The 21,767-nt window shown below is 47.1% G+C and overlaps 5 protein-coding genes across 5 annotated transcripts; 3 read left to right on the forward strand and 2 right to left on the reverse strand.

Moving 5' to 3' along the window:
* The first annotated feature begins 3,414 nt into the window (after positions 1–3,414).
* On the forward strand, positions 3,415–5,597 carry EDB91DRAFT_798765 (uncharacterized protein). The gene is made up of 4 exons (XM_041328430.1): positions 3,415–3,644; positions 3,698–4,589; positions 4,644–5,378; positions 5,437–5,597. Exons 2-4 carry the CDS (start codon positions 3,903–3,905, stop codon positions 5,476–5,478), a joined length of 1,464 nt encoding a protein of 487 aa, XP_041172827.1. The 5' UTR covers positions 3,415–3,644; positions 3,698–3,902; the 3' UTR covers positions 5,479–5,597.
* A 1,792-nt stretch (positions 5,598–7,389) lies between these two features.
* On the forward strand, positions 7,390–9,834 carry EDB91DRAFT_798792 (uncharacterized protein). Its single transcript, XM_041328431.1, has 4 exons — positions 7,390–7,498; positions 7,565–8,944; positions 9,000–9,144; positions 9,200–9,834. Exons 1-4 carry the CDS (start codon positions 7,436–7,438, stop codon positions 9,628–9,630), a joined length of 2,019 nt encoding a protein of 672 aa, XP_041172828.1. The 5' UTR covers positions 7,390–7,435; the 3' UTR covers positions 9,631–9,834.
* A 1,383-nt stretch (positions 9,835–11,217) lies between these two features.
* Positions 11,218–12,232, reverse strand: EDB91DRAFT_1252840 (uncharacterized protein; the record flags this gene model as incomplete). Its single annotated transcript, XM_041323567.1, has 9 exons — positions 11,218–11,312; positions 11,364–11,455; positions 11,504–11,532; positions 11,582–11,661; positions 11,720–11,750; positions 11,806–11,894; positions 11,952–11,985; positions 12,040–12,154; positions 12,207–12,232. The coding sequence occupies 9 exons, from the start codon at positions 12,230–12,232 to the stop codon at positions 11,218–11,220; spliced, it is 591 nt and encodes a 196-aa protein (XP_041172829.1).
* A 2,115-nt stretch (positions 12,233–14,347) lies between these two features.
* On the forward strand, positions 14,348–16,065 carry EDB91DRAFT_798851 (GPR1/FUN34/yaaH family-domain-containing protein). The gene is made up of 7 exons (XM_041328432.1): positions 14,348–14,906; positions 14,962–15,071; positions 15,124–15,174; positions 15,226–15,312; positions 15,362–15,457; positions 15,509–15,600; positions 15,652–16,065. Exons 1-7 carry the CDS (start codon positions 14,781–14,783, stop codon positions 15,801–15,803), a joined length of 714 nt encoding a protein of 237 aa, XP_041172830.1. The 5' UTR covers positions 14,348–14,780; the 3' UTR covers positions 15,804–16,065.
* A 4,468-nt stretch (positions 16,066–20,533) lies between these two features.
* On the reverse strand, positions 20,534–21,518 carry EDB91DRAFT_1158407 (uncharacterized protein). The gene is made up of 4 exons (XM_041319700.1): positions 21,303–21,518; positions 21,183–21,234; positions 21,007–21,112; positions 20,534–20,895 (listed from the first exon to the last, which is right to left on the reverse strand). The coding sequence occupies exons 1-4, from the start codon at positions 21,446–21,448 to the stop codon at positions 20,765–20,767; spliced, it is 435 nt and encodes a 144-aa protein (XP_041172831.1). The 5' UTR covers positions 21,449–21,518; the 3' UTR covers positions 20,534–20,764.
* Between the last annotated feature and the right edge of the window lie 249 nt (positions 21,519–21,767).

Below are 21,767 nucleotides of genomic sequence, written 5' to 3' on the forward strand. Positions count from 1 at the left end.
ATTGGGCAGGCGTAGGACGCCAGAGATGAGATCGGTGTGTCCTTGCATCTTTTGGGGAGGCTTTGTCGCTGATTTCTCTTGCTTTTCAGGGACTCGTGAAGACATGATTTTGGCTTGGGGACTTCACCTAATAGGAGCGGGGCAATTTCAGCTCTTGCCCACCAAACGAACGCCATCACTCACTCAGAGGTACTTGATTTCACACAGAACACACCCTTCCAGGATGAATGAAAGTTGAAAAGGAATGGACTTATTGTTTGATGCTCGGTTAGAGCTACAGGGATATTGCTGTTCAAGTCCTCTACGGGTTTGCCTTCATGCTGTTTACTAAGCACTTCACAGCTTGAGCACGGGCTGTGCACAATCAGGGCCCCCAGTCTCGTTTTCTCACAACATGCACGGTTTCTACATCGATATCTCAACATCGCATTAGGTAGGCATGCTCTCAAGTAAGTTCGCATTCCTGTATTTCTTCACTGACCCTTCTCGGAAAAATATACATGGCTTCGTCTGCCGTGCCATCAGCGTACGTCTTGCAAAGGATGTCTCGGCAAACCGGTCCCGTATCTTTCGCTCAACACTGCTGCTACCGACAGCATCACTACACCCTCCACGACTAGTGGTCAATGAGCATCAATCATATCAATCGCAAGGCTAATTCGAAGGCTCTGGAAATGTCTATGCAAATGTCGACGACACTCACATCAGATTGTGGATTACATTTCCCCGTGTCTTGCATTCAACGACTTTGTGACTAAGTTTTACCTTTTGCTCGGACACAGTACTCGCAGGTGATGGAATTGGGTGCGTCATGCAGTTCTTCACCCGACGCACAGCTAGGTCATCAACTTGGATCAATGCATTGTGCACAAGACAGTCAGATTTCTTCTGTCTAGCCAGTATGGGGACGGTTTGTGATCCCGGGGTGACTAATGTTGTGCAGGAACTACTGCATGATACAATGGTAGATATGTAGACTTTCCTGTACTTGGTTCCGTCCTTTGTCACCGGTCAATCAAAACAGTGTATGAATCATGCGAGCGCTATAATATTCCAGCGTCCTGGAACATTAATATCTAAGTATTGTAATGTGATTGGAGCTGTGAGAGACATACAAATAAGATTCTATACAGACAACTTGGTCGTGGACCACCTCCATGTAAGGGAGGTATGTTGTCACCTGCACGTCTGGTTCAATAGCTATTGTCGTAGGTTCCCGGATGACCTGGTTGATTCCACGCACCACGGCGGAGGTATTGAAGTCGGTCATATGCAGTCGGAATGATGAATTGGTTCGATCTGCGACGGAAACTTCCCATACAACACGAGTTCCTCCCACACCAAAGAAGCCTGCCCCTTGCTCGAAGCAGCGAGAGTTCTGTGGACCCCATGAAGACCATGGAACAGATAGTCCATCTTTTGTGGTTGCATCGAACCATGCCAGAGGGATATCCATGAAAAATATACGAGCGGATATAACAAATACCAACGAGGGAGAAGACCATGGTACGGATGACTCGATCTGCAGGGTTTGTTGACCAACTCTATTGATTGTCTGGAGGCGTGCACAGCTTTGAGCACTATGGAACACAGAAGGAAATACAAAGGCGGCCAAACCCTCACGAACGAGCCGTATAAACCTTGCCTGAAGCCGCAGTGTCTTTGATAGATCCTCAACAGCATACAACTTTATATGGCCAACAACTTCTCCTTGGTAAGAAAACAAAAATCGCACACATTATTGCATTCACTGAGCACATACACATCCTAATTTAATGGCTCAAATCAGATGTGTGGATGAAAGATGGAACGGGACACCTACTTCGGCTTGACCACCTTGATGCCACCTCGAGACGTGCAGCGACCAATATGGGTCCCCGTTTCTGTCGGGTTCGCCCATACAGATTGCAATGCAAGACAGAGACGACAACATTGAATTCCTCATTTTCACTGCAAACGGGTCTACCAGTGACTATACAGGAGCCATTGGCCAAACGATGTTCCTCTGCCGTGGATATCGTACAGAACAGTATTTAGTACTTGAAGTCGCATGTTCCGCCGCCGCCGGGAAATGTAACGGTGACCAGAAGGTCTTGTGTCTCGTCCATGTATGTCACTGTGTGAAGACCAGGATTCGGACGATTCCTCTATAGACGATCAGCACACGTCGTGTATGTCTTGAGACCTATAGTGTAGGACCCGAGTATCCGCATCGACGGACAGATCAGAAAAACCAAGTTGGTGATGGGCGATGGTGTTGGAATCGAACACGCTTGGGAAATGAAACGCTTTCACTGTCGTTGTAAAGAATTCCACGTGCTCGCCTTGTCTCGGAGGATACGCAAGCACTCCGCTGTGGATAGAGTAGGTGGCCGTGGACGAACCTGAATTAACCTTTGGGCACCAAGTTCGATGATGTATTGTAGCTTAACAGAGCATTTGACTGTATTTGACAAGTCTGCAATGACAGAGATCAGTGCATTAATGCCATAACTCGATGGACAGGGATAAATATATGACTCACCAACGCGCAGCGTATAATTTCATTGTATGAAAGAAAACTGAGGATATGACAGCGTGCCTCCTCTGGGATATCTTCTAGGGTGACCCTTTCAAAACGAGAAGAAAAAATTCCGCAACAGATAAAAGGCTCTTGGTCTATCATCTCGGAGGAAAGAAGAATATCAACATCGGACAATTGATATGATGGCGTATGTGGTGTAGGAGGGACCGGTACCTTGACCTGGCTACTATGAGGAATGCCATGAATACCAAATTCATTTTCAGCCTAGACCGCAAAAGAGGATGAGAAGGCCGCACTCAGCAAACGTTTGAGAACCCACCTTTTTGCTATTAAACAGTTTTGGGGGGCAATTCGATGACGAATCATGATGAAATCGCATATCATAGTAAAACGATTGGGGTTTTCGAAATATTTCAGAATGATACAAAAAGACATGATTTGTTGGATGAGTAGAACATATGGAATTTCCCGAGATGACCTCATCCGGACGCTGAGCTCACCATTGTTCCACTGGAGTCCCTCTGTTATATTACTTAGAGATGTTGCCGACGGATGCCGCATTTCTAGAGCATATACAGTGTAGAAGGTAGGAAACGCAACTCGGAGTGGTGCGCACGAGACTAAATTTATCACTGCAGAAGGCAATTGATATGAGCACGAATGCAGCGCTAGAAGCATTCGACCAGAATACTATCTACTTATTCGCATGTCTGTCAGACTGTCTTTGCATGCGTCCATGGTATTTATTTACTTGCAATTGGGCCGATCATACCTATATAAATACATTATTTGCGTACATGCGATGGGTAGACTGTATTTGCTCATATGGGAGTTGATAAATAATACGTCATACTTAGCTAGATTCCGAGTGTCCATGTGGCTGTGCCCCGGTCATCTCGGGAACACTTTTGAATCTTCCGCTCATCCGTCATCCGAAAGTTAGTACCCGCTCACTTGTAAGAAACCTACACCTGCGCGCAAATATGTCTTTTTACATTATTTTCACCAACTACAACACTGTCACCTACTTACAAATCGTTTCACCATGTTCAGAAACTTGCTCAGGAACGTCATCAACCCATTAGTGGGTTACTCAAACGAGCTGCTTGAACGACCAAAGGTGGGCAATCAAAAGTTTGCTGAGCAATATTCTTATCCTCTCTTGTGGTTTAGGCTCGAATCGATGCTGGTGTTCATGGTGATCTTTGCCACATTAAGGTGCCGGTCCCTCCTATGCCCCCTCGTATTGGAAGGGCTACCCTAGAAGACATTCCAGAGGAGTTACGCTGCCATATCCTCAAATTTCTTTCATATACTGACATTTTACGCTGCGCGTCGGCGAGTCCACATTCATCCCTGTCCTTCGACTCATACACTAATGCATTTATCCGGCTTGTCACAGACTTGCCGATCGATGTACTATACAGTCAAATCGTCGGTCGAACTTCAATATCTCGTCGAACTAGACGCGCAAAGTTTAATTCAGGTCCATCCGCGGCCACCTACTGTCTCCACAGCGGAGTGCCTGCGGATCCTCCGAGACAAGGCGAACGCGTGGAATTCTTTCGACCTTGATGCTACGAACACTCCAGCGCTTCATTTCTCGAACGTATGCAACATCCACTCCGTCACTCATCAACAGCTTAATCTGTCTAAATCATCCATTGATGCGGATGTTGAGTCCCACACCATGGATATGAAGTCATGCACGACACGTAGTCGATGGTTCGATTTCGAGGGTTCGAACCCCACTCTTAGGACACTCATTTATATGGACCCGCCACAAGACCTTATGGTCATCATTCAAGCTCCAAACGGTGGCCGAACGCACGACTTCAAGTACAGAATACTGTTCGGCACGATATCCACGGGTGAGGAACACCCTTTGGCCCATGGATCCCGTATAGTCGCTGGTAGACCTGCTTCCAGTGAAGCGCGGCAATTCGGTGTTTGTGTCTCTATCCTCGGAGATCGCATTGCAGTCTTTCTCGCTGAGCATGGCGAAAATGAGGACCCATACTGGTCGCTGCACGTCTCGAGCTGGCATCAAGGTGGTCGATCTGATGTAGGTGTCACGTTCCGTCTTTCATTCACCTATCTGATTTGAGCCATTAAATAGGAAATATGTGTGCCTAGCGAAGGCTACGGGTTGCGCGACCTCCGTTTTCTCACGAAGGAGAAGCTACTGGCTCTCTCACCACAGGGCCATATCCAGCTATACGATGTCGATGACCTGTCAAAGACGCCACGGCTTCTGGCAAGATTTATCCTGCCCGTTCCTAAGGATTCGGGCGTCTTCGTATTTCCTTCGGTGTTCCATAGTGCCCAAGGCTGTGCCCGCCTCAAGTCATCAGATGATAATTGGATCTGGACGACAAACCCAGCAGATCGAGTCATATCCGTGATGTGGTTCTCTCCCTCGTCGCTTTTTGTTATATCCGCTCGGATATTTTTCATGAACATTCCTTTGGCATGGTTCGATGCGACTTCAAAAGATGGACTATCCGTTCCATGGTCATCATGGGGTCCACAGAATTCTCGCTGCTTCGACGGGGAAGAGGTGCTGTCCTTTGGAGTTGGAGGATCTCGTGTTATTCGGGCCGTTCCCTTTCCAGATCCAGATGATTCATCGTTCCAGTTGCATATGACCGACTTCAATCCCTCCGCCGTGGCGCGTGGCATCGGCAAGGTTGTCCAGGAACCTACGACAACAACTCTCGAGCTGGATGTGCCGATAACAACATACCTCCCTTTCGTGGAGGTGGTTCATGACCAGTGTCTCGATGCCTCCCTTTGGAACATTGTACTAGACGAGGAGAAGATGGTGATTCTTACCCTACCGACGACTGAGTCTGTGAGTAAATTTCCCTTCTTTCGAGCTAATGAACTAACAATTTCCTTCGATACATTAGACTGTGGTAACACACACGGAGGGCACCTTTTTTAATATGTAGTTTATGCCTCGTTGGAGGCATAGTACGCAGACTTTTAGAGCGTGCCATTATGCCACTTTCTATTACGCACGCTGTTGCATACTACTCAACTTGTTAGCTTGAAATAAAACACTGAAACCTAATACGTGAAGCAGAACTCAAGATTATTGCCGTCTGTGTCCTCCAGGTTACTTACATACAAGCGTTCCTTACACCTTCGGACGTTTTCCATCGTCAATCACAATAAGATATGTCTGTATACAACGTTTACGAATCTGTGCGCAAGTCAAGCACAGCTTTCTCTAGCGTCAGCCCTTGACATCCGTTGAATGTCGTCGCATAAGCAGGTCGCAGAGGAAACTGTTTGCGAATTACAGTCCAGCTTGAACGTGCTGGATTGAAGGTGAACGTGATCCGAGGCAAGCAATGTATCTCTCCGGTATGAGGAATCTGAACTTCGACAACTCTGCGATTCAAAATGCTACTCCAAAGCATGACGAGTAGCATTTTGAATACCAACGACGCCGTGAAATGAGCATGCAGACGCCATGGTGGTAAAAGCAGAGGAATACAGTTAGGAGAGAAACATGCGATCGCATGTGGAGCTCGGTGACGTGCAATTGCAAAGGAGGAGTAGACAAGGTGTGCCGACGCCAACGATAGCATGCTCAAAATCAACTTGGAGCTTGTAACACGACAAAGTCAGCGATGGTTCCGGGTCAACGTTCGCCTACATATATAGACATCATGCGTCATTTAACGTCAGAGAATAAGGATGTGGTATAGGTGATGCATCGATGTCGTTCAAAGACTCCAACTGAGTATGCGCATTAGCATGGCCTTGGTACCACCTCGTCAATGAAATCGTCGATGTCATACGAATGCTTTGAACAACAATTACTCTTCGAGCTCGAATGCAGAAGCAAGTGTTCTCCAGAGAACCCATCGTTCCAACACGCAGGTTATTGCGATTTTGCCCAATCTGCCTTGCTGTAAGGAACGAACCCTCTGAACATCACGCAGCGGCTAAACTCGACAGCTTGCAGGATCTAGTCCAGGAAGATTGACATCCTATAACACCGTCCAGAAGCTGAGATTAGCCCGAGCCCTTCGGAAGGGGGCGTCTAAGCAATCAAAAACTTGGAACAAATCACTTTCGTATCTTTTTTTGAGGTTGGTATTATAAAGGAACGCGCCGCATCGGACCGTAGCTGACTCCACCAGCGAGAGCGCTCGCTTCAGTATTCGGGAGCGTGCCCCTTACACTGGGCGTTTGCACACTCTCAGGGAAGTCGTGGTATCGACTGAAATGGTAATCAGCACGATCGTAATAGACGCTGTGGGAGAGTATATTAGCGACCTAGATAAGCTGGTCGGTAATCATGCAAGTTAGACAAAGAGATTTTCGGCATGTGGAACATCAATCTATGGCCTTCGACTAGTCATGACACGCACCCCGGCGGTCCACAAGACTTGTGCTCCTCCAATAATGCTCTATCCAGTCGGATAATACAAGACAGCACCAAATCAGCGCCCCGGAGAAAGAGCAAACGTACAAAACTACAATGTTATACGATCATTGCAATATGGAGATATCATAGCTTACGTTGACAAGTAAATCCCTTCCATAGAAAGCCCACCTAATTCCTATTGTCCAAACGGCTATGCAGTGTGAGAGTGTCGAAGAAGAGACGTCTCCAATGAGGATATAGGATATGCTGAACAAATCGAATACCGACGTTCGAAACAATCGATATCGAGTACGTTTGCAGTCAGTCCTGACCTAGTGTTGACACACCTCAGTATTGTGACGGCGAAAGTGATGGAAAATCGAATTCACTACTAGGTTGACGATGGTCATTGGTGTCGGAGTTTGATCGATAAATAACTTTACATAAACTCAGATCTAGAAATGTTCCATTACAATTGTTACTAATGTTGATATCATTACCGATACCATTAAACCTGGATCTCCATCATGGCACCCAGAATCAGCGCACAGGATAGGGAAGCTCTCAGGACTCTGCCCCGGTTGATGCAGGTATGGCTCGGATCTCTTTAACAGGCAATCTGACAGTCTGATTTCTCGTTTTTCTTGCTTTAACAGCGCAAAGTTGCCGGGGCATTGCGTGGCTCAGTCGAAGACCTCCGAGACGTTGTTGGTAGTCTCAATCAACTCAAGGATGTCATGTCACTATTACTTCCCGTCTTTCATGCTCAACTTGAGGCGTACCCCGTCCCGGACGGAATTAGTCCTGATGTCGTGCCAGTGATCATGCTCGCCAAATGGTCCATGGGTGGCATTGTGCAAATTTGTCATAACCTCGGCAATAATATCAGTCTCGGAGAACGCCTTGTCCATGACGCTGTGGCTTCAAAGTGGGAGATGCTCTTCCCGTGGATGCAGTTCTTCAGCTACAACTTCCTCCCTCCTTCACAAAGACCTGCTGTCCTCCCGCATGGCCTGTATGTTAGCACTTACGAGGCCCTTAGGATTACCATACATCCACTGTCAACCTTATGTCAATTCACAACAACTGGCAGACAGTTGATGAGGACAAATCCCACTGTTCAAGCATTTTTTTTTCGGGCTTGGGTCATCGTGGACGGGCTGAAGAGCGATGATGTCGCCGATCCTCTTCGAGAAGGCGACAAAAATCTCAGTGCACTGATACGGGCGAATATGTGCTCGCTCAGCGTTATTTGCATGGAAGACACCCCAGCATCTTTGCCAGTATCCATCATCGCCTCTGCTGCCGGCGGAACCTTCCCCATGGCATCATTAGCCCTCCGATATATTCGTCATATGACTAAAGAGGTGTCTAATATGCCAGAGCCCCGGTTACGAACAAGAGAAAACGTCGACTTCTCGTCCATGACAGTATGTGCTACTGGCTTGGCGCAGGCCATCCTCTTCATGCAATCCTTGGGCGATCGAGAGGGTGGTTGTCAAGAACTGCTCCTCCAAATTGGCTCAATTCGTACCGTCCTACATGCTGTCAAGACACTCTGGGAACGGCTCCTAACCCCTGCTTGGAATAGCTCGGATAATGAACCAGATATAGGGCTTGCAGCGCGACGCAGAGTGCTATACATTGCGTATCGCTATATCGGCTATTCAATGAATTGCGCAGATGACTCTGCTTTGGTGATATCCCAGGCCCTTCAACACGGTCTACTTGAATGTCTTCTGCGGACTGGGTCATCACGAGCTGAACGCGTTGACAATGCCAAACGCTTTGAAGATGACCACGACATTCAGTTACTCAAAGAACTTCCCCGGTTCTTCGTATTCTCGAAAGTGCTACGTTCTCTTCAACCCGCACTTCAGAGAATAGATCATGTCGACCTTAAAGAACGAGCATCCCAAGACCCCGTGCTGTGGGAGGTATGGCAAGCCGTTGACTCCGCAGCCCATACCTTCACCAATTTTCACGAGCTTCCTGAGGGAGCTCCTTTCTACCGATATCATTGCGGTAGCCCAACAGTACGTTCGAGGATGCTTCACTTCTTCTCGCCAACTGAAATCCTTGAGTTATCAGTGCTCTCTCGATTTCTTCGAAGACGATGTCACAGCATATCGTTGTTCAGGGTGCTTTTTGACGCGTTACTGCTCAAAGAGTTGCCAGAAGGACGCTTGGGAATCCGGTCACCGTATTCACTGCCGCATGCTGCGTTCTGCTGTCGGTCAGATTCTTGTCCTGCGCATCTATAAATTCTTGTCTGACGATTTATTCCAAAGGCAATCATGATGTACGCGAGATCCGCAAAAGTTTACCCGTTATTGCGATGATCGAATCTTGGATATGCGAAGAACGCGTCAATGAAGTCAGGGCTCTCTGTCATTCTGCCAAAGACCCGGTGAAAACCTCCGACGACGATCGCTCCGTCGTAGAGGTGGACTTGTCCGTTTATCCCATTGAATTGAATATGTATTCCCTGCGGGAATATTTGCTCGTTTGCGGCTCTCACACTTTCGGACGTGGAGTTGCTGATTCGATCACGACCTCAGAAGACAGCCCGTACGATCTGGTTGCGGTCAAGGTCAGGCTTGGGAGGGAGTATTATTCTCTGTTCAGCCCAGCCACAGCTTTGAACATCGCGTTTGGGTGGACGTCGGGCATTCAGGGAGGACGATACATCCATGAACATTGTCGGACACCTGATCCATGAGATTCTGTAGGACGTCCTCCGACGACCGAGGTACAGCCACTTGGCACGCTGGGTCTCAGACGAGGTGCGGTACTGTTAGGACCTTGAAGGAGGATATAAAGGTCCCAGAGCGTAGGTGAACTGTTGACAAAGCTATGTTCACGGATTCATTTCGTTGTGAACGTAGTTCGCAGGACCGCATCAACTGGAGGCCTTCCACATTATGGATACGCGGTATCTAGTGCCGTAACGTATCAGGAGATGAAAAGATTGGTCCCTTAGAAATATCTACACCTTTTCCAATGATTTACATCACAGCTCTGGCTAGCTGGGATGCAATAGACCAAACAACGTTACAAACTGAGAAGTGAGCAAGCCAACATCGGTGTATACCATCTTTCTACCTAACATCTACGTCTTTTCGAAGTTCGTCATCAACAACTCATTGTGAGTGATGCCGATAACAGGGAACTGTCTCATACACATGGTATGTCTCATTTACTGAGCTCATCGTATAATCACGCGGCAGTAGCATGCAGCATATTGCGGCTGGTGCACCGAATGACTCAGTCGAAAACATGGTAGAGCTCATCAACCGTACCGGCACAAATCGATGTGTTCCTCCTCCTGCCCGTTATACCCCCTTTGAGTCCAAGCGAAGATGTTTACTTCGACTCATCGCATTGAAGATTTTACCAGCCGAGTCAGAAATTCTGTGGCATACTATAGCTTGGGGAGCCATGTATGTGCAAAAGTGACATGCATGGTCACCGTACAGAGGAAGGGGAACTCAAATCTCTGACTTGAGCGGAATCTCGTTTACGTAGTCTGTTTTCGCCGTGTTCCGCTTTCATTGTGGCCCCCGGTCAAGATCGACGGTGTGCCGGGCTTCCGCTCTTCCGGATTCTTGGTTCTTCATTAATGCTCGAAGACATGTCAGAAAGCAGCATGGAAGCGTAACCATCGGGGGTACTCGAATTACGACCAGCAAGTCCTGATACACATTGGCTCTCCACACCCTAAATTTGAAAAAGCTAAAGACACGCCTATGTGACAACCTTTCCCAGTCACCTTGGGCGCATATGCACACCTTTGGGAATGCTTGTCTACAGGCTCCAGAATTCCGTTTAGACTCAGAGGAAGTGCAAGTTATGATCCGTCAATCCTACTGCGGGTTGTGGGCATTATAATCTGGATTCCGAATTCCTACAAATTGAATCGCAGCTACTCCTGTGCAAATGATATTAATCTGTTGATCCATATCAAACAGACCTCAAAGCGGAAGTAGTCTGAGGACCATACGTTCTAGGAACATTGATGCTGGACGAGCGTGGATAGGCGCGGATCCTGAGATAGCTCACACTGTAACTGAAATGTCTGGATTCGAACAAAGGGCGTTCCGGATCGGAAGCCATGTCACGGACCCCTATGGGACGTCCATGGGCAGCGTCGATGCTCGAGATATTCAATGCATAGCTTGCGCGTCCACCTTAGACTTGATGCGGCATCCTGAATGCTCCGACAACATTAAGGTTTCCATGCGGAGTGGCAGTTATATTTTCGGGGTGCTGATGGTCTAGTTGATATACACATGCTGGTGAGAACACATCACGAGGTACGATCATGCTGCTTCTCGGTGCTTTTATCTGCTTCGATTGCTTCCTGATGCTGCGAACTGGCATTGACAGCGCTGAGGTATGTGTCTGATAGACAATCGTCAATAAGGAAGGTACTTCAAGTAAACTCCCACTTACTCCAAAACAAGCTGACAACACTGACGACAACAAACTGGAGATGATGCGGTACGATAGCGAAGTTGATGATTTGGGTGGGTATAAAGACGCCCCTGTATATATTTGAGCACATGATGCGTAGACAACACCGCAAATCTTACCAATTACGAATTAACGTTGGGGTGTATGCCTGTGAGATATGTGAAACGGTACCAGAGTGCAAGGGGAGTGTAACTTACAGTACTAATGCGGTCCTGTGCGCCAGAAATACCTTTTCCCTCTAGAATACTCATTGTGCCGAAAAAGAATCCGACAGCCACTAGAAGAGTGAAGAGAGTGAGAAACACAGTAGATCTTCCCACATGGAGTCAACGAACCGGGAGTCAGGATCGCCTGGTCGAGCCAAACCTGCAAAAAGGCGATCATTCCCTCATGAAGGTTCGAGGAGGTAGTACTCCCATACGCGATACATGACAGCCTTCGTAGGACTGGGGAACTTGATCCGGTTGAGAAGTTGATACCATTTTGTCAATGCTGGACCAAAGAACGCGCCTAATAGAATAAGGCATGAATTAGAATTCAAGAGTCAAGACCATACTCGGCTTATACCTCCATAAAAAGTGAGACGTGCAGTACGCATGAACTGCACAGATGATCAACACCAGTTTCTTTATACGGTACTAGCATCAATACTCACATCATGATTCTTGCCCTGACGCTCAATAGCTTGCTGGGCAATTACATCACCTGCACCAAATAAAACAGCGGCAGTAACAGATTGTGCGAACATAGGTCTTCGGATGAGAGCAGCACTGGAATACTTGAGCAAACAAAACTACGCAAGGTGGATTTGAAACCACCGACTTGTACAACCGAAGAATTGAAGCCATTGTTGAAGAAACCGCTGGTGTAATTAGAGAACTCCAACACGGAGACTTCAAGCTTCAAGGCAATGTGTGAGGACTAGGAACATGAGTTGAGTCGCGGAAGTTGAACTGATGATTATGTAACGAGTGGTACATCCCGGGGCACAGTTTGTTAGCGGTTGAAGCACCGAAAAACTGTGCTTGGATAACTTGTGAAATGGTCAAAATCATGTAGCTAAGCAACAGTCAAGTAAAAAGAATTCAATATCTCTATCTTATAAGCATGCCATTTCCAAACAGTTAGGGGACTGCTGCGCTTCTTCGATTCTCGAGCTGTTTTGGTCAGGTGTGGTTACCTTTGTGCGAGCTATCCCCAGAAAAACACGATGGATCGGCATGGTCACTGGTTTCAGTAAAGTAGCACCTATTGTTGTTAATTTTTCTGATCTACTTACTTAGTCTCATGACTCGCTCAGAGGTAGCTGGTTGTCTTTCAAAACTTGCTGAAACAGGTACCTGCACGGCATGGCTGCTGTGGACGAAAAAATTGATGTATTTATATCCATCATAATGGAAGGCATTGGGAAGGACATAACTTTAAAACTTCGACTGTTGCATTTTGAACATATTTGGCGTCGCACTCCTTGCGTTATCTCATGGAGCACATTCCCGGTATCAAATGCATTTGACAAACCTGTGATATCATATCTGTCAATACGCTAGAACGAAAGGCAGCTCGTCGGTTTTAACAGCGTGTAAGTGTGAGATGCGCCAATGCTCGTAGACCGAAACTTCAAATCAACATCTTATGTTAACTTGAAAGGGAAATATTGTTTCTTGTACTTCTGTGGCCACTATATTGGACCTCGACGTGTGCTGAGTGCGCCCAAGAGCATTTCCAGTATCCACTTGTAGCTGCACAAGTTGGTATCGAAGAAACTTGTGAAAACCAATTCTACCTGCAACTATTTGGTTGTTACGGGCTTGGTCACTGCTGCTGGAACGTCGGCCAGTATCATATGATCCCTGCGCATGACAGTTCGGTCCATCGGGTAATGCTCCGTTGATAATTGCTGCCCGATAGCATAGGGAGTTATATTTGTGTGGTCGGAAGCATAGGCGAACTGCACCCTAAATAAGCACGGCTCCGAGGACTTCGCACGTACTTAGCTTGTACCCAGCGGATGCACAACTGCTGCCATCGCAAATTCAATCAGCAACTTGGCAACTTCATGTGTTCAGTCGAGACATCCAGATGTCAATCTGATACAAAAGTGAGTAGCAACTACGTGTAAAAAAAATTACGGCTAGAATGAAGGACTGCTCAAGTCCAACGTATAGCGGATGGTCGGACACAACCAGCCATTTGGCGATAAGATGACTGGATGGGTGAGTTTTGTAAAGCTTTCCTGGTGGGTCAAGGGCGTTGTCATGTCGAGCAAATTTCCGTACCTTTGGTCTTCGGCTACCTCTTGCTGCTTGCTACCTGCTATAGCGCGGCGCATCGGAGTACTCGTATGTTCACCGTGGGTCACTCGGTGTGTGTGTGAATTGCTCCTCCAGAAAACCGAAATGAAACACCGAATTTGAAACACCCAGGGCCAGCAGCTTTTTATCTAAAGATAGTGGGCCGTTATCATTTCATACATTGTACAGGGCTGGGATGAGGGAGCGAGAACCCAGAAATAACGTGACTTCATGGCTTGAAAAGCCAAGGTTAGATTGACAGAACAATACCTGTTATGAAAAATGATACTTAACTGGCAGCGATGAGAGTGGGAGGACTATGGACTGTGCACAATTACAGACGCAACCAGAGTCTCAGGCCTGCAGAGGTACAAAAACTTAAAAACTCAGGCCAGTTGTTATCGCCTGGGACGACGTGCGTGGGGATTCTTCCACCCGAACTTGGACAGGTTACCCGTTCCGGCCCATTGATCACTTCTTTGACTTTCTAACCAACGCTATCAAGACACCGTATCTCAACAAATGCCAGTGGCGTGATGCGCAATCCCAAACCAGGTTGTTCGTCTCATGTAAATCATCGAGTCGCGACTAACATTATCTCCCCTAATAGGTATTCCAATAGAAGGAAGATTACCGTTCCTTTACTATGAACAACTAATACTCTCACTCATCTGGACAGAAATACTTGCATAGGCCAAGCATAGACTGTAATTCTATCAAGTAGAGGGGGAAAGATAAAATAGAAAATGGGGGAACCACAATCATATCCTGCGATTTTTATTCCAGTCTGGACTCTTCCTCGGAGCTCTGCGCCAGATAATCGGGAGTAGTTGGATCGTGAGTGAGAAGTGAACAGTATGCACGTCTCTTGTATCAGTTCCTGGAAGCTACTGTCACCCGCCCTCGAAACGTTCGCTCTCTCACTCAGATTAGAACTTTATCACGCTATTCACTGCAGCGGAGTGCGTGCGTGCAATTGGCACCGCACACCATACGTCAACGGAGATACGCGAGTTCTACTATTATAAAGGACTGCACAAGATGTGCACACCTGCTGTTGTCCCAACTCTCTCTAGCACAACAAGTCGGCACTGATCATCTAGTCATGTCTTCGAACTCGATTACCGAAAAGGAGGGCGTAAAGGACAACTACTACGTCCAGACTGTCGCCATGGACGGCCCTGCACCCCCTACACAGATGCAGCCCTACCAGAGGACGTTTGGTAACCCTGTACGTTTGCCATGATTTACTCATAGTATGTCGACAGCATTTAATTGGCTTCTAGGCACCTTTGGGCATGCTGGCCTACGGTACCGTCTTCCTGTGCTCGTCAATCCTGACGCTCGCCTCCAAGAACGTCGGCTCACCCAGCTTGGTCATGGTTTTTGCCACCTTGTGAGTTTTCATTATTCACAAATGATCTTGAACTTGACGTAGTCGTTTCCAGCTACGGTGGCATCTCACAAACACTTGTGGGCATGTGGGAGATGTTCCTCGGGTATGTTTCTCATCTCTGTGTGGAGGGAGCTATCACTCACATTTTACATAGTAACACTTTCAGCGCAACGGTATTTACTACCTACGGAGGTTTCAACTTCTCATATGGTGCTCTCTACCTGCCTCAAATCGGCCTTGCGTATGTTGTCGGAAAGCGTTGCTACATGTCCTCCCTGACAACCTTTTAGGGCTGCATATACCGTCGACGGAGTTGTCGGACAGGAGTTCTACAACGCCATCGGCATCTACCTTGCCATCTGGGACTTGATTACGTTCGTCTTCTTGTGAGTCTAAGGGAGTTTACTATTCGCACACAGCTCTAATAACTTGTATAGGCTTGGTGCAATCCGCACGACAGCTCCTATCGTTGCAACGCTCGGATTCACCGTCTGCGCGCTTACTTGTCTTTCTGCAAACGCTTTCACCGGTGCGTTTTCACCTTCCTAGTTTCATGTTCTATCTGACGCCCGATATGCAGGCAACCCGCATTTGGCAACCGCAGGTGGTGCCCTGGGTATAATCGCTTCCTTCGGTGCATACTACGGCGCCCTCTCGCTGTTCTGGACACAGCAGACCACCCTCTCATTCATTCGCCTCCCCCTTCTCGTTACAGCCCCTTCCAATGTCTAAGTGCTGGGTCACGAGTCCTCAACGGATCACGGTTTTTCTTCTTTGATTGCATTTTCAACTACGCTCTCAGTCTTCATTAAATGTTAGCGCGTTTAGATTAACTTCTACGTCTTGCGGGATGAGGTTTAGTGGTGTAGAGTGGAGTATGATACAACTATTTCTTATGTTTGTCGCGGTGCCAACTTTGGTTCCGGGTTGATGGTAATATAGATCACAGAGTGATATGACTACAGATTTTGTTCATCTCCAACTAAGCTGTGAAGGACGGTAGGGTTTCTTAATGCTCCAGCGATGGAGACAGTTCTTCTGGCCCTGAGAGTCATAGACCGTTGAAACTTGATCAAGACAAATCGATCGTAAGGCTCATCCTAAATGGCTATCATCCGAGGTCGTTTGGGAGGCCACGAACGTTCGTCCGAAGCTTTGAAGCGCGACCGCCTTGGATCTCGATATTCAGGCGCATCGTCACCAATACCACCGAATCGAGAATCATCGGGCATCAGTGACACCTTGACATTACGAGCATGACGGCTCCGCGCCAAATCGCTAAGGTCCCCGGTCGATGTCTGATACATGGCTCCTCGACAAGCCTTGGCGGGCGGCGCATGACAGCGGAGACAACATGTAACATGTGTGAATGCCGCACCTACATTTGGCTACCTACGCTAATGTGGCTCGGGCACAATATATATTGCCAATACCTCGATTGCTCACCCTGGACGGTAGTGCAAGTATTTGGCGAACGCCTAAAGCAGAGAGGAAATATATATAGAGGAAGATTGCCAGAAAGATGCAGGATGAAGTTAGTAGAGTACTATACAGATTGTCATTGCGACTGAATCATGCTTGTACTTACAGAACATGATGATATAACACATGAAGTGGGGGAATCCGAGTCGAATTGTAAGTGATATACAAAGCGTTGACTCTTCAATCGCGATAGAGGGTTGATTAAAGATAAAGATAAGTATTCTGAGGGCGCCGGTGAGCATATCCAAGCTCTAGGCCTTTGAATATGTCTTCAAGTCTTGCTCAATTCAACAGTGAACGTATGTAATCTACAAGGCGTTGGGTACGCCGCGCCCAGCTATCCGGAGAAAGTGAACCATTCACGAAGTCAATTGGAAACATGATAATCTCTTGTAGCCCGAACCGACCAGTGTGAGATGAAAATCAACAAACCGCATCCGACTATTCCTAAAAGTATGATGGAATTAGATTTAAACACCAGGAAGGAAAATGCGTATACCATCCTGAGTCGATGATACTCTGAGCATCGGAAGGGATAAACCAAAGAGTACTCACCCCGCATAAGTATGTAGTGCATTTAGAAGACTATGTAAAATCGTGAGCGCTCTGTCACCAAATGTTTTTGTCGTTTTGGTAACAAACATGAACTGCACAACAATTGTTAATGCGAGTACAATCCAATAGAAGGTATCTCAGACGGTGCTACTATTCGCAGACACATTGTCATATTTATGGTTTTGTCCAGCGAGCAGGGGATGGAGCGTCTTATCTACGAACACCGCCGATCAGAACTGTGGGCCTTCTTGAGTGGAAACGTTTTCAGTGGCAGCGGTGTTGAGCGCATTGAACAACTCAACTTGCTCAATTGTTTCACCTTCGGAAGTAGGTTGAATGCATCTCAGATCAGGTGAATAGGTGATTATTTGGGCTGTAGCGGTCGACGTGGCATCAGGAGACAAGAGGCCGTCGGGAAGCACATAAAAGAGACAGTCTGATAAACCAACATCTATCGTTGGAAGGATGAAGGAGAGCCTACCTTTTCGGAGCCGTTCAACTCCGGAGAACATGATTGGATGGACCCCAAGTGTGAAAAGCTTAAGAGAAATTCTGCGAAGAGTCCAAGCACATTGGGTGCCATTCAGCGTGGTCCTATGCGCGAAGAAGCGGATGTTTCGTTGGTGAAACGCAGAGGGCCCGATTCATCGAGCTCCGTTCGTTTCAGAGGCCTGGAACAAACATAATCAGAGAGAAAATGGACGCATGGGAAACCACGAGTGTGAAAGGTGTTGCACACTCGCTCACTGCAACAATCGTTGTCAATCTGGCAGTTGCATATGTATGGGGAGGAGCATGGAGCATTTTTTTTAGGTTGATGGGCCCCATCATTCTAGATGATGGTGCTCCCCAGACTTGCCTCATACCTTTCTCCAAACCAGATCCCGATGACTCAAACACGAGAATATCGGACTTGGGGATAAGACCTTCCCTTTGACCATAGTCTCCGGGCCCACCCGGCTACTCCCGGTTGATTGCAAAGCCAATGCAGGTCGTCACCCGCGACATTGTTTAACTTGTCTTCCTTCTTGTATAGGCCTGGCTAGGAGAACCTATTTGATCCCACAAGAAATGATCGAAGGGAGGCAAAAGGGAGGCGACTTATTCACTTGCATTTTGATGTATCGCAGTACGGGCGATAAACAAACAGTAGGTGCAAGGGTCAAATGGTTTCACGTTCACTCCGGAGACAAGGTACGTACTACGCGCCACCTATTTTGTTGTAACAAGCAGAATGCAGGGAGATCTAATGAAGACACCAGCAAGTCAACAGAAGCTTGACGACACACGATATATCGATACCTAAGGTTTCCAGCGCTATGACGGTAGCCTCGCTGAAGCTTCTAATCCATCGCAAAGTATGTCATCAATCAGATTTTCCTGTGTATCAAACAACAAAAGCGATTAGCTTCCTTCAATTCCTACTATGCAATGTGAACTCTCGACATACAAAAGTACGAGAGCCTCGGTCTTCACAAGGTTCAAGATGGAGTCATCACCTATCCGAGTCACAGGAGGAGACATGGACGGGCTCCTTCAAGGGGGTCTCTCTCCCTCTCGATATCTAGGAAATCTGTGATGTGCCAGTCATCACAAAAGAATCCAGGTACACCATTTGACAGTCTGCGGCGACCTCTCAGACGTGCCAAGGGTGGCGTCATTTATTGATGATGATTGCGGCAGGGACCTGAAGGTCTGAGCGCTGGGACCTGTCAGTTTAACTCAATTACACCGCTTAGCTTTGACGGAGGTCGCCAGGCTATATAAGTAAGTGCTGTTATAGGGATGCTCAATTCTACAATGTCGTTGTCGCTGTGCACTTGATCTTACGGTCATCCTTTCGTAAGTTACCTACACGGACCCTAAACCTTTCCTAATTTGTCCACCACCGCTCGGCTAAACCTTCGCATGGGAGTTCTAAACCTTGTCGCAGAGTGTCCTCGTCCTAATCCTCACTGTACAGTAGCTACCTAAACCTTTTCATGTAGTAGTGTTCCTAAACCCTTCAATGCATCATCAGCACTAAACCTTATCATGTAGCATTGCTAAACCTGCTCTTAAATCAGATTCTTTTGAATATTTCAACATGTCTCATTAGTACCGAAGATACTATATGAAAAATCGCTTACATGACTCAAATATTGCCAGAGAAAAACAGACACTAGGTACTTAACAAAACTACATGAAAAGGTTATTGAGCATCCCTATACTTAGTGTCTCGGTAGTTGCCTGCTGGTGTTGTTCCCACACCCTGAAACGAAGAGCTCTGCCAAATTCCAACCATAACGTTATACTCACCGTAACGGCATCTGCGACCGACTTGGGCAGTGCAGTGATGATGATCAAGGTCCTGTGCAACTATATTGACTAAGAACCCAAGAAACTCAAAGATGGAGTCTTCAAACTGGCGCTGCCATCAGACCAATGTATAATTTAAAAGGTGCAATCCTGTGCATGTAAGGTCAGTACATTCCCACTGACACTAGCATACTCTTCCCCGAAGTATAGTTCACTCACAACTATTATTTCTCTTGCTAGTCACTAGACCTATAGCACAGTGTCATGTACAATCATCACGATAGCGTGTTCCTTGACACAGAGGTGAACCCTTCGAGTTCTGGCGTCTAATTCAAACATTTATGTTTTTTTTTTCAGGATCAATTGGCTTCGCTTCGCGGGCAAATTAGTGAAATCAAGGCGCACATCGACTTGCTTATGATGCAAAGCGCCGTTATACGGGAGCGGATGTGTCTTCTTCAGCAACAACAGGGTGCCGAATTGCTTACAATAACGAAGCGACGGGATCAGCCATGTCCGGAGACCAGCTCTGTCAATTTCCTTGACATGGAGGAGAATATTCAGGATTCCGTCGTTTTAGGTGGCGCAGATGACCTTCTAGCGTCTCTCCCCAGCTCAAGATCAATAGTGGTAGGTGACAACTTGTGTTTACTAGTAGCCCCTTCATCTCTTACACGATGGGTACTTCTTACAAGACCATACCTTCTGATAACTCAGTCGTTGTTCAAACACCCACGAAATCTCGGGGCGGCACTTCCAAGCTGAGCGCCAAACCGGGAAGATACAAGCCAGGACGTCATGAATTTCAGGGCATGTCTGCACGGCATGAACCTCCTGCTTTGTTCCAGGGGTGGTTGGAAGTCTCTGGCAGCATTTTCTGAACTTCTGCTGCGGTTATTTTGATGCGGATGATCTATGATATATACTGATAATGATGAGTACGCATATATCCGCCTTCATACATATTTTGATTCCCAAGTCTTGTGTAAAGTAAGATGATAGGGTCGTGGTGTTTCTTCCAGTGCACTTATTAGCATATTTATCTGTGAATGAGTCTATACGTTTAAATCAAGCTTTTCTAAGGTCTTGGCTGTATGAGACTTTGGATGCACGCACGCACGATGCAGGTAGGAAAGGCACGCTTTTATATAGGCAACTTATGCGGGTGATGCGCGGGGCATGTATGTATACAGTTTGTATGCGCAAGATGGCAGGATAAAAGAGGGCATTTATAAAGGCCAAGTGGTGTCGCCGGGTGGTTAGCATCGGCTGTACTTTGGAGTCTACACATGGGCGACAGCGATGCTGCAGACAGTTCGATAGACATTGAGCCACGGTCTACAAAAACAACTCCAGAGTCAACGTCTTGTGTAGTTAGCCTGCAATTTCGTGGTCTCGAAATAGAATACCCATTTGTCTTCGCCACTCCTTAGCGGATGTCCGCCCCAATAGAATTGTTTCCGTCGTCCGTAAGTCCATCTTTTTCGCTCTGGAATCGTCATTGAAAGGAACATAATGAGCTCGGTAGTCGATTTAAAAAGTGATTTTTGGACGAGTTTGTAATGGGGTAAATTGACGAAGCAGAAATGCAGTTCCTTACCGCCAACAAGAATGTATCCCAGCAGCCTGTCTTCTCGAATGACCACGCGCTTTGGAAGCCTCTCTGTGTCATTTACGTGTCCAAGTAGTAGTGTCTCGATAGCCGTCTGTCAAAACATCAATTGAACATGTGAGTGACTTCAGGTTTGGCATGTGCCATGGCTCATGCATGCTTACCGTGATATCGTGCTGCTCTATAGCAAATATGGCCAGTTCCGCCTTCGAAGGTCTGGAGGTTAAACACGGTCAAGACTCTAAGGATAAAAATGAAACTATCTCCTGCAGTTGACTTGTTACCTTGCGCTTCTGCTTTTGATGGTAACTTGTACGACTGTCCCGATAGCACCACCGAGACTCGATAAGTCGGCGGTAGCGTTGTTGTGCCGTTGGGCCTCAAGGTATAACAGTCGGGTCTTGTTGAGAGGTAGCTTGTATCCTGCCATCGTAAGTTATGTCTTCAAGTTGAACTTCGCCGGCGCTGCTCGATGAACGTTCAAGGGTCGTGTCGTTGACCGCATTTCTTGCTTACATAATGCCACAATTTCTTTGGCTCAGTTGCCGCTCCCCACTTATAGCAAGGCAGATAAGCACAATAAGTAGCCTGTGATGGGTGTTCTCAGTGCTTCTGCATTTTGAGCTTGAAGAGTAATTAATTGTTCAAAGTATTCGAGATGAGCACCGACGACGGACCGACACGGTGGTACCGAGGTCATGCTAATGCGCATACTCGAGGCTGCTGGGAATGATATCGGTGTATCACCA

The sequence above is a fragment of the Suillus paluster genome, assembly GCF_016628075.1.
Source record: "Suillus paluster strain FC165 chromosome Unknown EDB91scaffold_74, whole genome shotgun sequence".
Lineage (NCBI taxonomy): Eukaryota > Fungi > Basidiomycota > Agaricomycetes > Boletales > Suillaceae > Suillus > Suillus paluster.